The sequence below is a fragment of the Patella vulgata genome, chromosome 2 (genome assembly GCF_932274485.2).
Source record: "Patella vulgata chromosome 2, xgPatVulg1.2, whole genome shotgun sequence".
Taxonomy (NCBI): Eukaryota; Metazoa; Mollusca; class Gastropoda; family Patellidae; genus Patella; species Patella vulgata.
The window spans coordinates 80256217-80274483 of record NC_065880.2 but is presented as its reverse complement, the minus strand read 5'-3'; the positions used below and the strand labels follow the sequence as shown (position 1 = coordinate 80274483).

General features: G+C 35.4%; 1 protein-coding gene and 2 long non-coding RNA genes across 5 annotated transcripts in view; all 3 read left to right on the top strand.

The window, feature by feature from the left end:
• The window catches only part of LOC126812498 (uncharacterized), a 37215-nt gene extending 30399 nt beyond the window's left edge, over positions 1 to 6816 (top strand). For all 3 annotated transcript variants that reach the window (XM_056098935.1, XM_056098932.1, XM_056098933.1), the window contains 4 exons: positions 1147 to 1497; positions 1635 to 1856; positions 2189 to 2276; positions 3834 to 6816. In XM_056098935.1, the coding sequence (XP_055954910.1) occupies positions 1147 to 1497; positions 1635 to 1856; positions 2189 to 2276; positions 3834 to 4503 (1331 nt within the window). In that variant the 3' untranslated portion in view covers positions 4504 to 6816. The remainder of the gene's footprint in view (positions 1 to 1146; positions 1498 to 1634; positions 1857 to 2188; positions 2277 to 3833) is intronic.
• A 506-nt stretch (positions 6817 to 7322) lies between these two features.
• LOC126809942 (uncharacterized) lies at positions 7323 to 11019 on the top strand. Its single transcript, XR_008786104.1, has 5 exons — positions 7323 to 7461; positions 7756 to 8145; positions 8468 to 8677; positions 9562 to 9640; positions 10434 to 11019. It is a non-coding gene; the product is annotated as an uncharacterized LOC126809942 (long non-coding RNA).
• A 3280-nt stretch (positions 11020 to 14299) lies between these two features.
• Positions 14300 to 17162, top strand: LOC126809945 (uncharacterized). The gene is made up of 3 exons (XR_008786110.1): positions 14300 to 14525; positions 14988 to 15075; positions 16640 to 17162. It is a non-coding gene; the product is annotated as an uncharacterized LOC126809945 (long non-coding RNA).
• The last annotated feature ends 1105 nt before the right edge of the window (positions 17163 to 18267 follow it).

The following is an 18267-nucleotide window of genomic DNA, read 5'->3' as shown; positions in this document are numbered from 1 at the left end:
GAGTTATCCTACTATATAACTGATTTTAGCAACGAGCGATAACAGACACGCGATCGAATTTCATTTCACTGATAATTCAGTTAAAGATGAAAAACTATTTTATGAGACGGTGAGAGGATATCTGACAATTCAAAAATAGAATTGGCTGTCACTTGATAAGGGAACACGAGAAAAATAGAAAAATCACGTGCATTCCCCCGTTTTTATTCATTCTGTTCTTAATAAAAACATGGTAATGCACGGACTTTTTCTAATTTGTTCGTTATCTTTTATCTAATGACAGCCAATTCTTTTTTTTGAATTGTCAGATATCCTCTCACCGTCTCATAAAATAGTTTTTCATCTTCAACTGAATTATCAGTGAAATGAAATTCGATCGCGTGTCTGTTATCGCTCGTTGCTAAAATCAGTTATATAGTAGGATAACTCGTGTTTGTCATGTTTGTCGTCACTTCCCGTTTCTTCACGTGCTTGTTACACATCTCCCATAGCAATGATCTCTGCGTTACAAGTTATATTTGGGATGTATTTAACCAGTTCTATCACATATTTTATAATGACTGACACCAATATTGTCCTTTAACTTCCTACTGTTCTGTTTCGACTGGTCTAATGAAGACAGACATACGCCATACAGTGTACTATCAGGCAAATTTTGACCGGGCAGCGGCACTACGGCCAACTCTTATGTCGAATTCACGTGCACGCCACTGTTTACACGGGGCCTCGGTTCTCGTCCCATCCGAACGACTAGACAGCTGACAAGGGGAAACCACGTCGGAAAATACCAATGAACTTTCCCGGTCAATGCAGGGATCGAACACGCATCCTCCACTTAGCCACAGTGGCTCCCTCATTATGCTGGTAAGGAATGTTGCAATAACAATCCACAGGTGAATAGTGTCAAATGTTAATAACAGCCCAGAGGATAAACTTTCTTTGTTGGGAATGTTGATTTCCCTAGGAAATAGTCTCAGAAGAGATATAGATCTGTGTGCGTAACATGCATTTTAACATAAATTAACGGTTATAATTATATCCTTGATACTTCTTATTACATCATTCACTGAAAACCGGGAGACCATCATATTTGTTTTAAATTTTCCCGACAGCTAATACATTACTGTTTAAATCTTTCTTTTATAGGAATCGGGAGTTATGCTTGTGGTGAACCGAGTTCGGGGCACATTCTGTCTTGTGATGCTGATAAAAGGATTCATATAATGTCGGCGCACTATGGCTTCAAATATTCACCTGATCCGTGCAGCAGCTATTGTGGAAAGTACTATAATGATTTTTGTGATTGTCTTCTTGACTTTAATGTCACAGTCGCATCGAATCTTACGGATCATTGTAATGGGATGCAGAGATGTACCTTTCAAACTCCCAAACCAGATATTCAAAGTTGTCATAGAATAATTACTTACTGGGTTGGAACATACAATGAATCGTTTGATCGTTATACATATTCCTACATACTATATGAATGTTTGACAGGTAATGTTTAACATTATACACTATATATCATCTAGTCAATATATATACTTATTAAGAGTATGGTTAAATATTATATAACGTGGAATAACTTAATATTTACTTAGAATAACAATACTCTGTATCAAATTGATTTTCAGCCACAACTACATTACCCACCAAAAGCACAATCAATACAAGACAAGAAGTCACAAGTATTGTAACACGCCAGATATATACGGATAAAAGTACAATCCAGTCCACTGAACTAGACAATTCCAAACTTGCAAAACCCACAGAATCATATACGCCTGAAGATAGATCTGGAAGAACAGAAGAAATCTTAAATACTATGTCCATGGTTTTACATAAAGATACACCAGGTAATCTATGTCGAAAAACGAGAAATATCTGTATACTTTCTTTTAATTAAATACTAATAATAACAATGGTAACGCCTCCAAGCGCGGCATATGTTATGATGAAGGAAACCCATATCTTATTTTACATTAAAAAATATACATATTGATATTCATCGCGGAGTCTGTATAAAATGGCATGTTATATTTATTTGTCAGATTATATATGCTGATTTCCAATTCAACATATCAGTCTCAAATATGGACATGTTCTATTTATTAATACTGATTTCCATATACCGACATATTATACATTATAGATATTGATACTGATTATATTGATATATTTATTACAGTAGATACGGCTGCTATTGCTGGAAGCGTCGTGGGATGTATTCTTCTGATCATATTAGTTATCATTGTTGTAGTCGTCATACTAAAACGGTAAGGATAGCAGAGATTGAAAATAAATTGCTGTGTGTGTAATTCAAGTAATGTTATACTAGTTATCAAATCGTCGACTGCAATTTCCATGTACAATAAGCCCACGAATTATTATGGGCAAGTCACTTAAAAGTGTTAAACACAAAATTAAATCCTCATCACAACCTCGTCTCCTTGGATTTTGGTGTTAAAGGTCACATGATTTTGTTAATTACATGTTGAATTTATATTCACTTCCCATCCACACAATAAATCTTGCAATCGTGTAGCTTATCAAGAATTAAACTTACTACTTACTATAATTGTATATTCCACGCCTGCCTTACCTAATGTAAAGCTAATTTATCTAGTAGATAACGTTGTCAGTTGGTGTAGTATTTATCTGAAATGTATTTTGGGATGCCGGATGAGTAGTACCGCTAGCTTCTGGAATCCAACTCTGCCGTTACGCAGTGGCCTATGTCTTAACCGTATGGTTAATTAGTTCAAACACCTCACATTTCTTTTAAGGAAGTCACATTTCAGATAAATATAGATTGTCGAAGTTTAGGTTTAATTGACAATAGAAACGGTGATGTGTAATTTGTATATATTAGGTCCAGTAATGGATACAAATTCTATAAATACACGTGCTCTATATATACATGATTTGTAAGAACGTTTAATATGTCGGGTGGGAAATGAAACAAATAAAATATCTAAAATAAAGATCATCTAATTTTAGCTTTAGAGGACAAATCGAATTGGTGCAAGTAGAACAGTTAAAATGTCTTTAAGAATGGAAGCATATACTTCCATCAACATATGCATTATACTTGCAATCAGTTCGTCTTATGAATATTCAGTTTCGATCTATCTTTTAGTATAATAACTAAAGAATTATTCTTCATGCACCAATTCAAAATCCGTCCACCTCTTTATTTACTAAACTCGGTTGGCTTACCCTCACACAGAGGATTCTTTATAATAAAATTGTCTTATCATTTAAAATTATTACATTTAATACTCCACTTTATCTAAATTCCTATTTTATTGCTCCGTTCACAGACCAGTAAATCTCTTTTTCTTCAAAATGCAAAACGGAATCCATGAAACGTACTTTTCATTATTCTTCATGTCTTTTATGGAACAATCTGCCTTTTGATATAAAGATGTGTAAAAATGTTGAAAATTTTAAGATTAAACTGAAAACTCATTTATATTGAGCACTGAAGAAACCATAATATTCAACTGATGACATACTTATTATTTTAACTTGCAGCTGCATTCTATCTTATTTTGGTGTAATTATAGTGTTCTTCCTATATTCTACTTGTATAATGTATATGTTTTGTAGTTTAGGAGTGACTTCCCAAACTTTCAACTTTAAAATGCTATTGCATTTCAAATGATTTTACATGTATATATCATTATGTCTTTGTAGTTTAGGAGGGACTTATGGAAGATTAGTTTTTTTCAAACTAAATACGTTGCCTCATTAAATAAAGTTTTTATTATTATTATTATTATTATTATTATTGAACAGTCTCTTCACAAATTCACTTTATGTCTTTGTAGAAAAACAATGCGGACTTTTATTGACAGTCGCTTCAAAGGCAGCCCAAGAGTCTCCAATCCAGTATACGAAGCACCAAGCGATGGATACAATAATGTTATTTTCAAGAACGATAATTCTCCATCTGTAAACGTGATTAAATTAGCGGACGATTACAATCATTTACACGATGCCAAGAACAATAACTCAATGACAACTGGTAACACGTGCAACTATCTGGGGCAAATGGGTGGTGATTATAACCATCTACATGATAATAACAACAGACTACCTGTCGATGATCAGTCAGGTGGAGCCTATAATCATCTTGGTATGGTAAATACTAAGACACAGAATTCAGAAGAACTTCACAATGCCAACTATAACCATATTTCTGGGTCGAAGGTTGACAAACCTGACGTTGACTATAACCATCTTCATGGTGACAAGAATGATATTCCAAAAACTGATTATAACCACTTGTACGAAAACAGGAAGACAGAAATTCCAAATGACTACAACCATATTGGGGGCATAACCAACGGGAAGACTGGTGATGTCCAGGGAGAGCATACACAGGAAGATGTTCAATACGAGATAGCCGACGATGAAAGGGGAGATTACTCCAATATTTCTGAACGGCAATCTAACTATGAAAATTTTCCCATTTCGGGTCATCAAACTTGTGGGTAGTTTCAGAACTGATGTTCGTACAATTACAAACAAACACGATAGTAGTATTATTCTGTATAGGGTAGTAAACTATTTTAACAAATTATATTTATAGTTTGTTCCTTGTACGTCATGTGTGTATGCCTACAAGTGAAAGCTCCGGCTGTAATGCGAACCACAACAGATGGTAAATGAAATTAGAATTTAAGACACTTTATTATTTTAATATAGTCTCTTGTTTATGCAGATAATTGAAGACATGGATTTGTGTTTAAGTTACAATTTGTTTATTTTATATGTTCATTTCATTTTTCGAAAATGCTTTATTTTGCAGATACATGATGACATAGATTTGTATTTTAGTATGTTTAAAGATACATTAGTTAAGAGTTTTATAAAGAGTTGGTCATTCTTGCTATAATAATTCAAAAATAGATGATAAAAAAAGAAAATGTTGAAAATTTAAGTCAGATTACTTCGTTCTGAACGGAAAGGACACTGTTGGAAATTTGGACTAGAAATAGGTATCAATTGTGTCTGCACCGTCTATGAGAATTGGCGATCGTTTGATTGACAGACGATAACTCCACCCATATATTCTCGATTATCAAGTAACATGCTTAATGTCTATGGTAGCCTCACTTGGCAGGCCTTTCATCACAAGTTTACGGTAGTGACATCAGCGACTAACGGTAAACGTTAGCTTGGTCCGCCATTTATTGATTTAATTTTAAATGGACGACTGTTTAAATCCAAACTGTATCCAAGTCATCCGTGGGTAACCAGAGTTGATTTTGAGCTTGTCGTGTAAATAAAGGTCTAATTAATAATTTCTATAACATCTGATGCCTAAATAAAGACTTGCAATAGGCAGATTTAGCTCTTGCATAATGTATGTGTAAGTTACAATTTGTTTATTTTATATGTTCATTTCATTTTTATAATTGATAACATGCTTTATTTTGTATTTTAATGTATTGAAATTATAGTTTGTTGATTTCATATTTTTTATGTCGATATAACGTAATCGAAATCGGGAGTGATAGTGACAAGCAACCCGACGCATCCTGCTTCCCTTACACGCCTAATGTCTGCTCCGGGAAGTCCTAGTGTAGCCGGAAATCATATATCGCCCACACATGGGCGTCACACATGGGGCGGGGCTGGGGGCCGACCCCCCCCCCCCCCAATTGTTTTTCGGGGGGGGGGGGGTCTGAATATACTTGGACCCCCCAAAAAATTTACATAGTAGGCCCAAACTCCTATTTATTTACAACAATTATTAGGATTAGTTAAGATTCTATCTGTATAAAACCTGTACATATCCCAATATGGTTTACATTGCTAAAATAAAACACAGAGAGAATCATCCGGAAACATGTGTGAAGTGAAAAGTAACTGTGTTCCATAAAATTGTGTCTAGTTAGCCTGTCAGTATTTTGTTAATTTTTTTTCTGCCACTTATCAGAGTTAATCGCATGTAGGTCCCCAAAAAACGTTATCGCCTAAACCAAATATTTATCGCCCGCTCAGCCAGCAACGTAACCATATTTCTTTGCACGCGGTGTCTTGGTAGACAGCATGGCCACATGGTGTTTGTTTATATTTTTAGGGTTTTAAAAAATGGGTTAGGGTTAGGGATGCGGACCCCCCCCCCAATATATATTTCACGGCTACGCCCACATAGTTTATTAGGAGGAATTAACAAATAACTTTCAATCTTTGCCCGCTCGCCTTACATGCGGCGTGCCTCAAAGATCGATGCTCGCTCTAATATTGTTTCCACTCTACTGCCGTAATTTAGCTGGTATTGTCGCTAAACATGATCTTTATCACCATATTATTATTTATCATATATTGTCCACATAGTTTATTACAGTTATAGTTTGTTAATTTTTATATGGCGATAGTTAAGCAAAAAAATAAAATGCCTTTTAATGTTAATATTTTGATGCAGTGAGAATTGAAAGTAAAGTATAAAATGCTGTTTTACATTGGCGTGTACATATAGTTATTGTTTGTTCATTTTAATACACCTATATTTCCATGTGGTCGCAATATGTTGTCGCCCCTGTCCTTCTGGACGTCCGTTCACATTTGTTTGTGGACATTCTACCTGTCACACTTAAATCAACTGAATGAGGAACATTAATACCAACAACATTTATATTAAAGCGACGATACGTCTATTCAAGCCAGAATAAAATGTTTTCATTAATTGTATATAAGTTTAGATATTCTAATAGTTAAAGCTATGCTATCTTGTAATATTCTTGAACAATGTCTATTGTGTATCACCTACTATAAATAAACGTTATATTGGTAGTAACCAATTAAAAAAATAATGTTTTCACACGTTATTTTTGATAAATGTGGAGGTTTGTAAGATGACCATAATACAGTTTGTATAAATTAATAATAATATTGTTACCTTAACAGTTCATTGTGATTTTCTGACGTGGTTTCACCTTGTCAGTGGTGCAGTACGGAGGATCTGACAAGGACAGTTGTCCAGTCATTCGAATGAGACGAAAAAACGAGTTCCCGTGTATACATTGACGTGCACGTAAAAGATCCCTTTGCGGTTGGAATTCGATATAAGAGTGGGCCATAGTGCCACTGCCCGGGCCAAATTTCCCTCATAGCACACTGTATGGCGTATGCCCGTCTTCTTTAGCCCAGTCGGAGCAGAACAGTAGGACGTTAAACCTCATTTAATTTCATTTCGTTACTTTAACATTAGGTCATCTGTCCGTCCTATATGTGCAATTTACATCCTGGAGACCTGTGTAACTCAAACTTTAAATAGACAGGTTGTCATACATCAGTGCACAATAACATAGACGTTTAACCGCATATATCATGTGTTATCATGTATTATTAATAGTTTGCTACGTAATATACACATTGTACATGTTGAAGTATCAAGAATTATGAAAACCATATTTGCTTTGTTTCTTATCATACCTATGAGTACAGGTTAGTTCAAATTGATATAATATTTATATTGGTTAGAGTAAAGTTATTTAACAAAGATAAGAGAATAGGGGAACTATTAAATTCTGATACTTTATTTTCCAATGATCGACAATATCAATTGCGCATTTGTATTTGTATGGGTACTCTTTAAGAGTTGATATACATACAAATAGTTTATGTTTGTACTGTGAGGAGTAATTCATAACTGAAATTCGCCGGTGAATAGACTATTATTTTTGTGTTCTTTATCTGCCAGGTCATGAATAACTAACTATTTAAACCTTACTTTAACAGGATTGAAGAGTTATGCTTGTAATGGGTCAAAAAATGGATATTGTACGGAGCACAAAATATTGTGTGATGATAAAGACAAACGGATTCATAATATTTCCGGTTACTATGGCTTCACATATTATTATGTTCCTGATCATTCTTGCTGTTTAATAGATGATTATGACCCAGATGACTGTCTTCCTGGATTTAATGCCACAATCCATTCGAATCTTATAGATTCATGTAATGGGGAGAAGACATGTAACTTTCAAACACCAATTCCAGATTTTAAATATTGCTCTATAGAAAACGATGATGATGGCAGAAGAAATAACTTCGGTTCTAATATATCCTCTTGCCATACTTATGATTTTTATACATATTCCTACATACAGTATGAATGCTTGCCAGGTAATCAATGATATTGTTATATCATATAAATCAATAATTTTACGCTGATAACAAAACACAAATAAATAATACATCAGTGTCTCGTAATCGGGTCAGTCACACCCGTAGTCAGTCTTGGGCGGAAGGTAGTTTGATGGACAGCACACCCGTTAAGCTAATAGTGAGCTATATCGTGATACTTGTTTGAGTTATATATAACTTTTTTGGGCATTGTGAGTTATTTTTTGCAAATAAAAATGAAATGAAATAGGGTTTAACGTCCTACTTGATCAGTTTTTATGACGACTATCACAACCTTAATCTGTATTCAAATGATTTTCAGTCACAACTGCCTTGTCGACCAGAAGCACAATCCCTACAAGAGAACACCGGGCGTATACTGTTAGAAGTACAATAAAGTCGACTGATCTAGACAGTTCCAAACCTGAAAAATCCACAGAAACCGACGGGCCTGAACATGTATCTGGAAGAACAGAATATATAATCTTAAATATTATAGCCATGGCCCTGGTTTTAAATAAAGTTACAGCAGGTGACTATTACATTTTTATAATATCTATGTCGAAAAACGAGTAATATCTCTATAAAATAGTTTCTTTTTATTAAATAATAATGTGCGGCACACACGTTACTTCTATGGGGAATCTCATTAGCACGAGTGAAATAAAAACTGAAATAAAATTTATCAACAAGGCCATAATGAAGGAAACACATATCTTAGTTTACAATAAACAATATACATATTGATACTCATCGCGGGCATGTTCTATTTATTGTCAGACTATGTTAGTTATACTGATTTCCCATTCAAAAATATTAGTCTCAAATATGGAATCTATGGAAAAGGTGATCACCCTGTAAACCCAGCTGAAATATATATCATTCTTGCACAAGATAGTTTTGGGGTTACTTTGTGATTTATAAACCAACTTAACAATAAAATGTTGTAATATTGATTATACAGACATATTTATTACAGATACGACTGATATTGCTGATTATATTAATATATGTATTATAGATATTGATATATTGATTATAGATATTGATATATTATTATTATAGATATTATATATTTATATATTTATTATAGATACCCCAACTAGAACTGATTATATTGATATATTTATTATAGATACCCCACTCATTACCGATTATATATTGATTATAGATACGGCTGATATTGCTGATTATATTGATATTTATATTGATTTTAGCCAAGTCGAAGCAGAACAGTTGGGTATTAAACCCATTTCATTTCATTTCAGATATATGTATTATAGATACCCCAGTTATTACTCATTATATTAATATATATATATATTGTTGATAGCCCTGGTAATGCTGATTATATTGACATAATATGTATTATTGATAGCCCTGTTATTGCTGATGATATTGATATATTTATTATAGATACGGCTGTTATTGTTGGAAGCGTTGTTGGATGTTTTCTTCTGGTCATATTAGTTTTTGTAGTCATTATATTAAAACGGTAAGGTCGATATCATTATAAATAGACATATATTTAAAACCAACTTGTATCCAATATCACTGTAATTCAGACGTTCGGCTCCAATTAGCACGCCTACTTAACGTTGATTGTTAAATATCGCGTGGTTTACTTTGCAGTAAATTTTGTTACGGTTTTGTCAACTGTTATTTGACACCTTGGACACGTTTGTTGCAGACTTAATTGATTTTTTTGTAAGAGGAAATTTCTACTTTGCACTACATGCGTAACCATAGTAATCATAATTACATTTTGTTTTTCTCAAAAAGACCAAAATATCAAGTTGAATAGAAACTAAACTCAATGGTATATGAACTTGACTGACCATTTTTTGCAACATTTCCCTAGTTGACCGTATGATCTCGCTGACCCCATTTTTAGATTTCTGTCCATCCCCATGAATACTGTAATAATATACTATTATATCATTATTTATCAATACAGGCCTACGTTACCGCGGATAACATTTATATTTCTAAACAAAACAGTTGATTAAAATAGTGTCAGTGATTTTCCTAACACGGCGAATGGAGAACGCTAAAAATAAAAAAAAAAGATAGGGATAATGCGATATGATGATCGGAATTCCTTTATTTCCACGTACTTGCTATAAAAATTAGAACTACCGGATATTCACAGCGAAACGAAGATATTTTAAAGTCAATTTGACGAGAATAAACAATAACAGAATCCATATAAACTTTTAGGCGAGTAAATAACGTTATCTTAAGAAGTGTTACTGCTTTATGTTGATATAGATAAATATATATTTCAGAAAGAAGGACACATGTTATAAAGACGGTGGTATCTCCAGCACAGTGTACGAAACACGTAACTTGGTTCAATAAGGACGCTTCGCTCTACACTGATTTAACAGTGAGTAACCACAGTGAAATCGGAGACCAGCCTGATTATGAAAATTCTCCCGTTTAAGTTAGCAAGATCATAATGACTTTGTTCAAAAAGAATGCAACCGTTGGAAGTACATTGCCCCTGTCCATGCAATACAATATGTATTAAATGGATTATGATGGGTTTGCGATGACTGACAATAATAAACTTCAAACGGAAAGGAATTAAACGGGATTTAACGTCCTGTCCCAACTGGGCTAATGAAGACGATCATACTTCTGGATCATACATTGTGCTATAAGGGAGATTTGATGGCACACCAGCGCTGATTTATAGCTGTATTTCGACAAATATATGATGAATAGTACGAGAAAAACTATATGTAATCATTGAATGTATTTATGTACATAAATAAAAACCAAATATCACTGAATATTAAATAATTGAAAAAAAAAACCACTGACTAACTAAAGCATATGTGCGCCACATTTATAAATAAAAAACTCAACCTGTAATTGTTTCCTTATCACGTTGTTCACCGACTTGACGTTGTTTATCATCTATACTTCCTTGACGGTAGGTATAATATATGCTTTCTTCCATGTTGTTGTCACCAGGGCACAAATCTGATAACTCTCAAGCATTATCTTTAATGTTGAGGGGCAAAAGGTGCAACCCTAGTTGTTGGGGACCATGGTATGATCCTGGTTGTTGGGGACTGTGCGCTACATTGAGTCAACTGACGTGGTTTCGATTCCCCGCGTGTACGTGACAAGAAGTAGGGTGGCCTGCCCGACCTCGTGGGTTTTCTCCAGGTCCTTCCACTGCTAAGACCCATACGCGCAAGAGAATTATTGAAATAAAATTGAACCATATGTAAGTCCCGAAATGACCTAGTTTGTGTCGAGTGGACGTTAAAGCACATTTCTCTCTTTCCTGGTTGTTGGTGGTTAGCACGTATCATAAAGTCTGTCATTGAGTCAAGTGGCGTGGTTTCGATCCCCGGTTGAACGTGACAAGGAGTTGGGTCGCCTGTTCAGCCCCGTGGGTTTTCCTCCGGGTCCTCCGGTTTCCACCCACTGCTAAAGACCCCTACGCGCTAGCGAATTATGGAAATAAAATTGAACCATATGTTAATCCCGAAATGGCCCAGTATGTGTCGAGTGGACGCTGAACCCCATTCTCTCTCCCTCTCTCTCTCTCTCTCTCTCTCTCTCTCACAACCTTGGTTGTTGGGCCAAATTATTGGGGCTACAAGAAGATTTTGTTTGTTACGAGTTTATTGTATAATCCTTACTGTTGGAGACTATAAATTATTATTAAAGTGTAATTGTGCTTAAATGTACCATATAGCCAATCAATATCCCTCATCCTTCATGTTTTCGTTATCTTAAGGCACACTGAAAAATGATAGCACCAAATAAATATTTAGTAGTCTCATTAAAATACATTATTGTAGCTCCGTAGATTCAACATACAAATATGAAATCGTTTCTGAAATGGCGGTTATAACAAAATTTTCCAATGGAAAAATATTGACCACATTATGAAATATAGACGGAACTACTCTTAAATAATAATAGCAATGATATTTGTATTGCTCACATGCACTATTCAATCCACCATTGGATAGATGGCTTCTTCATATACCTTCATCAGCAGCCAATCACGAAAGTGTGCTTGGTAGATTGTAAAATTTACACATTATAGTCGTAAACATATATAAAATCAATCATGTCAATGACTCTGGAATGCAAGCCAAAAAATAATTAGAAAGAAATGTGTTGCAAAGCTCATGCGCTTCGAATGAATGAAATGTCCTACTTTTATGTGCCTACAGGGCTGATGAAGATGCCCAAACGGCGAAGAGTTTGCTATTAGGGAAATTTTGCCCATAGTGTACACAGGACCTTAGTTTGTGTCCCATCAGAATGCCTAGGGGCTGTTCTTGCCAGGCTCATGTCGCTTGCGACTAAGGACAACATGCCTAAGGACAACCAGTTGTCTCCAGTCGTAGGGGTAGAACATGAGCGACTCCGAGAAACTGGTCGTAAAAGCTCTCAGGTCGCCCAGACAGTCACGACTGATCAGTTCGTCTGATTATAAAACAGTCGCCGATTTCGAATCGACGTCAGTTTTGTCGCGTCGTAGGGCGACGTAAGCTAGGCTTCACACTGTTTGAGTACAGGAAACCGCTATTTTCATGAAATTCAAACTAAACTTTCATTATGGTGTAATGGTGGTATACATGAACGTGTTTTAAAATCAAATAAAAAACGACATGGCCCCTAAATGGCCCGTAAGCTAAAAACACGATTTTTCGTACAGTCAGGGGCCATGTTACATGAATTCGGTCCGATACATGCCAAGATCCTTGGAATATAAACCTATATTCCAAGTTTCGTCAAAATCACGTTTTTAGCTTATGGGCCATCTATCCGATTTAGGTGAGACTTGAAATGTATGTTTGTAACCAAAATGTCTCGATTCCTTTCGATATTCGCGCACATCGGACCGTAACCACTTGGAATATGACTCCTGGTTTTACAAATGTGGTCCATCAAGAGGTGACGATTTTTATCCGATTTAAAATAAAACGTTTGAATGTATCACCGTTGCACCATAATGATGGATGAGATTGAATTCCGTGAAAATCGGACGGAAACTGCCCAACAAAATGACCTCTCCCTATACCCAAATAGTCTTAAAGTATGTAATATCAAGGTTGTGGACCCTCTAGAGGTCACAATATTTATCCGATTTTGATATTTTTATATCCCAAGGATCTAGCTTACTTTCGATATTCGCGCACACCAGACCGTAAATTCCTGGATTACGGTCCCTGGTTGTGCGAAAATTGCGTTTCTAGCTTTTGGACAACCAAGAGGTCACAATTTTCATCAGATTTTAAAAACGTTTAAATATATCACCGTTCCACTATAAAGATGATTGAGGTCGGATTTCGTGAAAATCGGAACCGACCTGTCCGACAAACTGGCGGTTCCTGGTACCCTCTAGGGGTCACATTTTTCATCTGATGTTTATATCCCAAGGCTCGCGGTTCCTGTCGATATTCGCAAAAAATCAAACCGTAACTTCCTGGATAATGGCCCCAGGTTTTACGAAAGATCGCTTTATTTTTTTAGCTTGTGCTTTGTCCATCTCTTGCAAAATTTGAGCGTATTTTGCACAGCAACCACTTGTTTCAATTAATTGCCATATATGAGTGTTTTATTATATGAATTATAAATATTGACATATATATTCCAGAAATAAGGAAATTAATCACCGTATCACATAGAATCCAATCGTTTACTTATGCTTGAAAGATTTTGATTGAATTAATGAGTGAGTGTTTGACATATATTAAGAATATACAAGTTGACGTGTATGTAACAGAGACTGAAACATACTATACCACGCAAAATCTCATTAGAAATGTAGATAGTGTGGTAAATATGGCTATTCATAAAATTAACGCGAAATTTAGACCCATACGAATCTTACGGATCATTGTAATGGGATGCAGAAATGTACCTTTCAAACTCCCAAACCATATATTCAAAGTTGCCATAGAATAATTACTGGAACATACAATCATAATGCATCGTTTGATCGTTATACATATTCCTACATAATATATGAATGTTTGACAGGTAATGTTTAACATTATACACTATATATCATCTAGTCAATATATATACTTATTAAAAGTAAGGTTAAATATTATATAACGTGGAATAACGTAATATTTACTTAGAATAACATTACTCTGTATCAAATTGATTTTCAGCCACAACTACATTACCCACCAAAAGCACAATCAATACAACAGAAGAAATCGCAAGTATTGTAACACGCCAGATATATACGGATAAAAGTACAATCCAGTCCACTGAACTAGACAATTCCAAACTTGCAAAACCCACAGAATCATATACGCCTGAAGATAGATCTGGAAGAACAGAAGAAATCTTAAATACTATGTCCATGGTTTTACATAAAGATACACCAGGTAATCTATGTCGAAAAACGAGAAATATCTGTATACTTTCTTTTAATTAAATACTAATAATAACAATGGTAACGCCTCCAAGCGCGGCATATGTTATGATGAAGGAAACCCATATCTTATTTTACAATAAAAAATATACATATTGATATTCATCGCGGAGTCTGTATAAAATGGCATGTTCTATTTATTTGTCTGATTATATATGCTGATTTCCAATTCAACATATCAGTCTCAAATATGGACATGTTCTATTTATTAATACTGATTTCCATTCTACATATTAGTCTCAAATATGGAATCTAATGAAAAGGTTATCACCCTGTAATATATATCATTCTTGCACAAGGTAGTTTTGAGGTTGATTTGTGTTTTATATTCCATATTAACAATAAATGTTGTAATATACCGACATATTATACATTATAGATATTGATACTGATTAAATTGATATATTTATTGCAGTAGATACTGGTGTTATTGCTGGAAGCGTCGTGGGATGTATTCTAGTGGTCATATTAGTTATCATTGTCGTAGTCGTCATACTAAAACGGTAAGGATAACATTTTTGTCCCCCGCCTTTCGAAGAAAGCAGGGGACTATTAAAATGGATTCGCCCGTCCGTGTGTCTATCTGTCTATCCGTCACGCTTTTTGGGACACAATAACTCTCCTTCTAATTGAGCTAGACTGTTAAAACTTGATGTAGGTGTTTATTAGATCAATGCCTCGATGGAGTTCGAAGATGGGCATTTTCTACTTATATTAGGGTAAGCAGAGATCAGCAATTGAGGTAGAATGTTCAAACTTGGTGTAGGCGTTCATTAGGCGAATGCATTGATGGAGTTCGATGATAAACATTTTCTGCTTACGGTAAGCAGAGATAACCAATCTGACTGGTTGGTACTTTGGGGCATGATAACTTTGGTTTTAATTACGTTTGAGTGACGAGTATAGATGCATTATATCATTACCTTGACTATGTTTGATGATGAGAATTTTCTGCTTCGGCTAAGGAGCGATAAGCAATTTGATTGGTCAAGACTTTGGAACATTACAACTCTGCTTTTAATTAAGGTAGAATGTTTAAACTTGAGGTAGATGTTCATTAGGTGAATGTCTTGACTGAGTTCAATGATTAACATTTGGAGCTAAAGCTAAGCACAGCTAATCAATTTCATTGATCGATGCTTTGGAACAAGATAATCTTGATTCTATCTTATAGAGAGAGATGAAACTTATTGTATAGTTTGATTGCTCGATACTTTTGAAAAAAAAATAAATGAACGATTAATTAATTCTTGTCATCTATTTAATTTGGGATTTCGGCGGAGACACCAGCCTCACTGTTGGCTTGTTTTTCTCAAAAAGAACAAAATATCGTGACCATTTTTGAAACATTTCCATACCCGACTTAGTCTAACCCTAGTTACCGAATGATCTCGACGACCCCATTTTTAGATTTCTGTCCTGGATCCCCAAGGATTATGAATATACTCTAATATCATTATTTATCACAGTCCCTATTATAAAATATATTTAATTGACCTACTGCTATCTAATTAGTATTTAGAGATCTTTGAAAAATATGGCGTGACATATTCTAAGCGGCACATAAGATGATACACCCTATTTTACCGTGGATAATATTTATATTTCTAGACAAAACAGCGGTACAGAAGATGATACAGGCCTATGAACGTTGGATAATATTTCTATTTCTATACAAAAACAGCTGATTATAATGGTTCACCAATCCGGTGTCTGGGATTCTCATAAAACGGCGAATGGCGAACGCCAAACATTGGGATCGTTATAATATGTAGATTTCAAAAGGGTGCCACGATGGCTAAGTGGGCAAGACACTGACTCGCTAGCCTTTAGGTCGCGGGTTCGATCCCTGCATTGGCCGAGGAAGCTCGTCGAGAACGGAGGGCCTGATAGCACCTCTGTCTAGCCGTGTATACATTGGCGTGCACGTAAAAGATCCATTGACAGTTGGAATTCGATATACGAGTAGGCAAAATTTCCCTCAGAGAACACTGTATGGCTTATGCCCGTCTTCATTAGCCCAGTCGGAGCAGGACATTAAATCCCATTTCATTTCATATATTTCAGAAAGAAGGGTATATGTTATAAAGAAGGTGGTACCTCCAATACAGTGTACGACACACCAACTAGTTTTAACCAGGACGCTTCGCCCTACACTGATTTAACAGTGAGTAACCACTGTAGAAGTGGACACCAGCCCTATCATGAAAATTCGCCCGTTTAGGTTAGCAAAATCATGATGACTTTGTTCAAAAAGAATGCAACGGTTTGAAGTACATTGTCCCTGTCCATGCAATATGTATTAAATGGATTATGATGGGTTTACGATGACTGACAATAATAAACTTCAAATGGAACGAAATTAAATGGGGTTTGACGTCCTGCCCCAACTGGGCTAATAAAGACGGTCATACTTCGTGATCATGCATTGTGCTATAAGGGAGATTTTATGGCACACCAGCTCCGACCTGGCTATATATAGACAATTATATGGTGAACAGTACGAGACAAACTATATGTAATCATTGAATGTATATATGTACATGAATAAAAACCAAATATTACTGAATATCAAATAATTGAAAATAAACAAAAAATAAAAACACTGACTAACTTAAGCACGTGTGCTCATTTATAAATAGAACACCCAACCTGTAATTATTTCCTTATCACGTTGTTCACCGGCTTGACATTATTTATCATCTATACTTCCTTGACGGTAGGTTTAACCCTTGTGGGTTCACGTTGTGAGAATCACATAGCAGGTATCATGGGGTCCATATGGACCCCAGTTATAATTTAAGTTTTTACGTACAGATATATTTGAATTAAAAGGCAGCGGTTTGGTTTTTATTTGCATTCATATTTGACATCTGAAAAACAACTAAATTATTATCCAAAACCATTTTAGTGGCATATCGAAAATTGCTACTTTGTGTACTATGTGATAAAGAGGTTAAATGGCAATTCAAGCTTGATACAAAAACCATTCAATATTTGGAATTCATCATTTAATTTTTGGTATTTGTAACACGCAGATGCTAAAAGAGGGAATACTCTGACATACGCAATATGGTTTCAGGCAGCAAACACATTAGAAAAATCACTACTGTGAGTTATAAGTTAGGGGTCCGGTTGGACCCCTTGTTCCCTTCAAGCGTTGGGCCTGATTTGCATGTGATATAACTCTGTATGTGGGAAGCATATGAATACCGATCTCTTTGCTACGTGTAAAAATGTATTGGAGACAAAGTCACTAAATTTCAGAAAGTTGTACCCAGTAGTTGTCACAAAACACTATAAAACATGTGCATGGGGTCCACGGAGAACCCACGTGAACCGACAAGGGATAATATATGCTTTCTTCCATGCTGTTGTCACCAGGGCATAAATCTGGCAACTCTGAATCATTATCTTTAATGTTGAGGGGCAAAAGGTGCAACCCTAGTTGTTGGGGACCATGGTTTGATCCTTGTTGATGGGGGTTGGGGGATGGGTTGCCAAATGGTTTGCCGGTGTGCGGTCTGTCTGTCATTGAGTTAACTGACGTGGTTTCGAGTCCCCGCGTGTACGTGATAAGGAGTAGGGTGGCCTGCCCGACCTCGTGGGTTTTCCCCAGGTCCTTCCACTGCTAAGACCTCTTCGCGCAAGAGAATTATTGAAATAAAATTGAACCACATGTAAATCCGGAAATC